The sequence below is a fragment of the Larimichthys crocea genome, chromosome VII (assembly GCF_000972845.2).
Source record: "Larimichthys crocea isolate SSNF chromosome VII, L_crocea_2.0, whole genome shotgun sequence".
NCBI lineage: Eukaryota > Metazoa > Chordata > Actinopteri > Sciaenidae > Larimichthys > Larimichthys crocea.
Genome location: NC_040017.1, coordinates 3200499 through 3204064, shown reverse-complemented (window position 1 = coordinate 3204064; position 3566 = coordinate 3200499). Strand labels below are relative to the sequence as shown.

The 3566-nt window shown below is 53.6% G+C and overlaps 1 protein-coding gene across 1 annotated transcript in view; it reads left to right on the top strand.

Moving 5' to 3' along the window:
- Positions 1 to 2999, top strand: part of LOC113744020 (uncharacterized) — a 43951-nt gene extending 40952 nt beyond the window's left edge. The window contains exons 6-7 of the mRNA XM_027280287.1: positions 1588 to 2714; positions 2804 to 2999. Coding sequence (XP_027136088.1) covers positions 1588 to 2714; positions 2804 to 2999 — 1323 coding nt within the window. The remainder of the gene's footprint in view (positions 1 to 1587; positions 2715 to 2803) is intronic.
- The last annotated feature ends 567 nt before the right edge of the window (positions 3000 to 3566 follow it).

Genomic DNA, 3566 nt, shown 5'->3' with positions numbered 1-3566 from the left:
TTAAATGAGTCAAGTCTGGTGTGCCGCTGTTTGGTTGGAAGGAAAACCTGCAGCCACACGGCCCCGTTGTGGACCAGTTTGACACCCCTGTCTTAGGCCCTGCATTGACTACAGCCCCCTTAACGCCATCACCATAAAGAATCGTTACCATCTGCCACTCATGACATCAGTTTTCGATCAACTTCAACAAGCCAAGGTATTTACCAAGTTGGATTTACGCAACGCTTATCATTTAATCAGGATCCGGGAGGGGGATGAATGGAAGACCGGGTTTAACACTCTTAGTGGCCACTATGAGTATCTGGTCATGCCTTTTGGTCTTACCAATGCCCCAGCTGTTTTTCAGGCTATGATAAATGATGTGCTCCGGGACTTTTTAGACCGGTTTGTGTACGTATACCTTGATGACAGTCTCACAGAAACCACGTGTCCCAGGTCCTCCAACGATTGTTGGACAATAAGTTCTATGTAAAAGCAGAAAAGAGCGAGTTTCATGCCGACACCATCTCCTTCCCTTCCTCGACGCACAGCGTGGGCTCCGGAACCAGTTTCCTTGAGAGGGGTTGGACTCTCTACCACTCTGGAGTTGCCCCCAGCAAGAGGTGCAGTGCGGGGGTGGGAATGCTTGTTTCCCCCCGGCTCAACGCCTGTACGTTGGGGTTCACCCTGGTGGACGAGAGGGTAGCCTCCCTTCGCCTGCGGGTGGGGGGACTGGTCCTGACTGTCGTCTGTGCCTATGCACCGAATGGCAGTTCAGAGTACGCACCCTTTCTGGAGTCTTTGGAGGGGGTGCTGGAGAGCGCTCCCTCTGGGGACTCCCTCGTCCTCCTGGGGGACTTCAATGCTCACGTGGGCAGTGACAGTGATAGCTGGAGGGGCGTGATTGGGAGGAACGGCCTGATCTGAACCCTAGCGGTGTTCTGTTATTGGACTTCTGTGTTGGTCGTGGACTGTCCATAACGAACACCATGTTCAAGCATAAGGGTGTCCACATGTGCACTTGGCACCAGGACACCCTCGGCCACAGTTTGATGATCGACTTTGTGGTCGTGTCGTTGGACTTGCTGCCACATGTTTTGGACACTCGGGTGAAGAGAGGGGCAGAGTTATCAACTGATCACCACCTGGTGGTGAGTTGGCTCCGATGGTGGGGGAGGATGGCGGTCAGACCTGGCAGGCCCACACGTTCTGTGCAGGTTTGCTGGGAACGTCTGGCTGAATCTCCTGTCAGAAAGAGCTTCAACTCCCACCTCCGGGAGAGCCTCACTCACGTCCAGGGGGAGGTCCAGAACCTTTTTGGCCTGTGGGACTCCTGAAGCAGCTGACGGGTATCGACGTGCCAAGCGGAGTGCAGCCTCTGCGGTTGCGGAGGCAAAAACTCGGGCGTGGGAGGAGTTTGGTGAGGCCATGGAGAACGACTTTTGAAAAGATTCAGCTGCCAGTTCCGACACCATTCTCCCCTCCTCAAACCTGATTCACCTGGGAGGTGGAGGAGAGGATTAAGGCAGCCTTAGAATCAGCCTGGGCCCAGCTCGTGTCCTCCTAACCGCCTGTTCGGCCCCGCTCCTACGGTCCGATGTCCTCCAGTGGGCCCACAACTCCGCACTCACCTGTCACCCTGGGATCCAGCAGACCAAAGAGGTGGTGCAGCAAAGATTTTGGTGGGCGACTCTGGCTGAAGACACCTGGGAGTTTGTGAACGCCTGCCCTGTCTGTAACCAGCACAAACCCTCACACCAAGCCCCTGCTGGATTCCTGCATCCGCTGCCAGTACCCCACCACCCCTGGTCCCACATCTCCCTAGACTTTATCACTGGTCTGCCACCGTCCAATGGCCACACCACTATTCTGACAGTGGTAGATCGGTTCAGCAAGATGGCACATTTTGTGCCCCTGCCCAAGCTTCCCCCGGCCAAGGAGATGGCTGAACAGGTTCTGCTACACGTGTTTCGACTACATGGTTTCCCTACTAATGTGGTCTTCGACTGGGGGTCCCAATTCACCTCCATCTTCTGGAGGGAGTTCTGCACATTGGTGGGGGCCACCGTCAGTTTGTCATCCGGGTTCCACCCCCAGTCCAACGGCCAGTCTGAGAGGATGAATCAGGAGATGGAGACTGCTTTACGCTGCATGGTCTCTCAGCACCCCTCATCATGGTCCCGGCAGCTTCTGTGGGTGGAATACGCCCATAACACCCTGACGAGCTCTGCTACTGGACTCTCTCCATTTCAGTGTGCCTATGGGTTCCAACCCCCACTCTTTCCTGGCATGGAGAAAGAGGTTTCCTGCTCGTCGGTGCAAGCCTTCATCCACCGCTGCCGCAGGACCTGGACTCAGGCCAGAGCCTCCCTTCTTCCCTTCACTGACCGCTATTCCAGTACGGCCAATCATTGTCGATCTAAGGCACCGACCTATCAAGTTAGCCAGAAGGTGTGGTTGTCAACCCGGGACCTACCCTTACGGGTAGAATCAAAGAAGTTGGCTCCCAGATTTATCGGGCCATTTGAGGTTCAGAAGGTCATCAACCCTGCGGCAGTTCGGCTCAAGTTACCCAGGTCCATGCGGGTCCACCCCACTTTCCATGTCTCCAAGGTCAAACCCGTCCGTGAAAGCCCCCTGGTCTCGCTGCTCCGCCCCGCTGCCACCCCGCATCATCGAAAGGGGTCCCGCCTATACCATCCATCAACTCCTTCGTTCCCGTCGCCGGGGAAGGGGTCTCCAGTACCTGGTGGATTGGGAGGGGTATGGCCCTGAGGAGAGGTCCTGGGTTCCTGCACGGAATATATTTGTTGCTCCTCATCAGGGAGTTCCATCGACGCCACCCTGACCAACCAACTAGGCCCTCCACGTTCTCTAGGAGCATGACCAGTGAGGGTCCGCCTCCCTGTTCACCCGAGGCCTCTGACCACACCACTGAGTATGAGGAAACGCCTTCGGAGGAGGAGGAGACACCTTCTGAAGCGGAGGAGGAGGACATGGTGGTTTCAGATGCATATTAGGCCCCTCTGGATTCCACCAGCTGGTAACGGCTCGACTACCGGCTGCATTTGGGTTCTTACTACACCCGTTACAACTACTGTTGCCTTAAAAGTCCCTAATGACGTGTTTGAGGCTTTGGACTCAAAGTTCTGTGTGGCACTGTTTATTGATCTGTCTAAGGCATTTAACACTGTGGATCACAATCTTCTGCTAAAAATTCTCTGCAGGAATGGCATCTCCAGACAAGCTGCCTCTTGGTTTGCCGATTATTTGGCCAATAGGACACAATGTGTTCAGATGGCTGGAGTTAGCACCACCTTTCTTGAGTTCACAAAAGGCGTACCTCAAGGATCAGTATTAAGACCCATTCTATTCACAATTTACATTAACGATTTGTGCACAAACATGTCAAATGCCTCATACCACCATTATGTAGATGATACTGTCATTTATTGTTGCTCACAATCGATTGCTCAGGCTCTTCAAGTCCGCTTTTGATGCAGTACAGATCTGTTTGGAGAAACTGAAACTGGTTTTAAATGCTGATAAATCTAAATTAATGTTTTTTTTTTCAAATTCATCTGTTC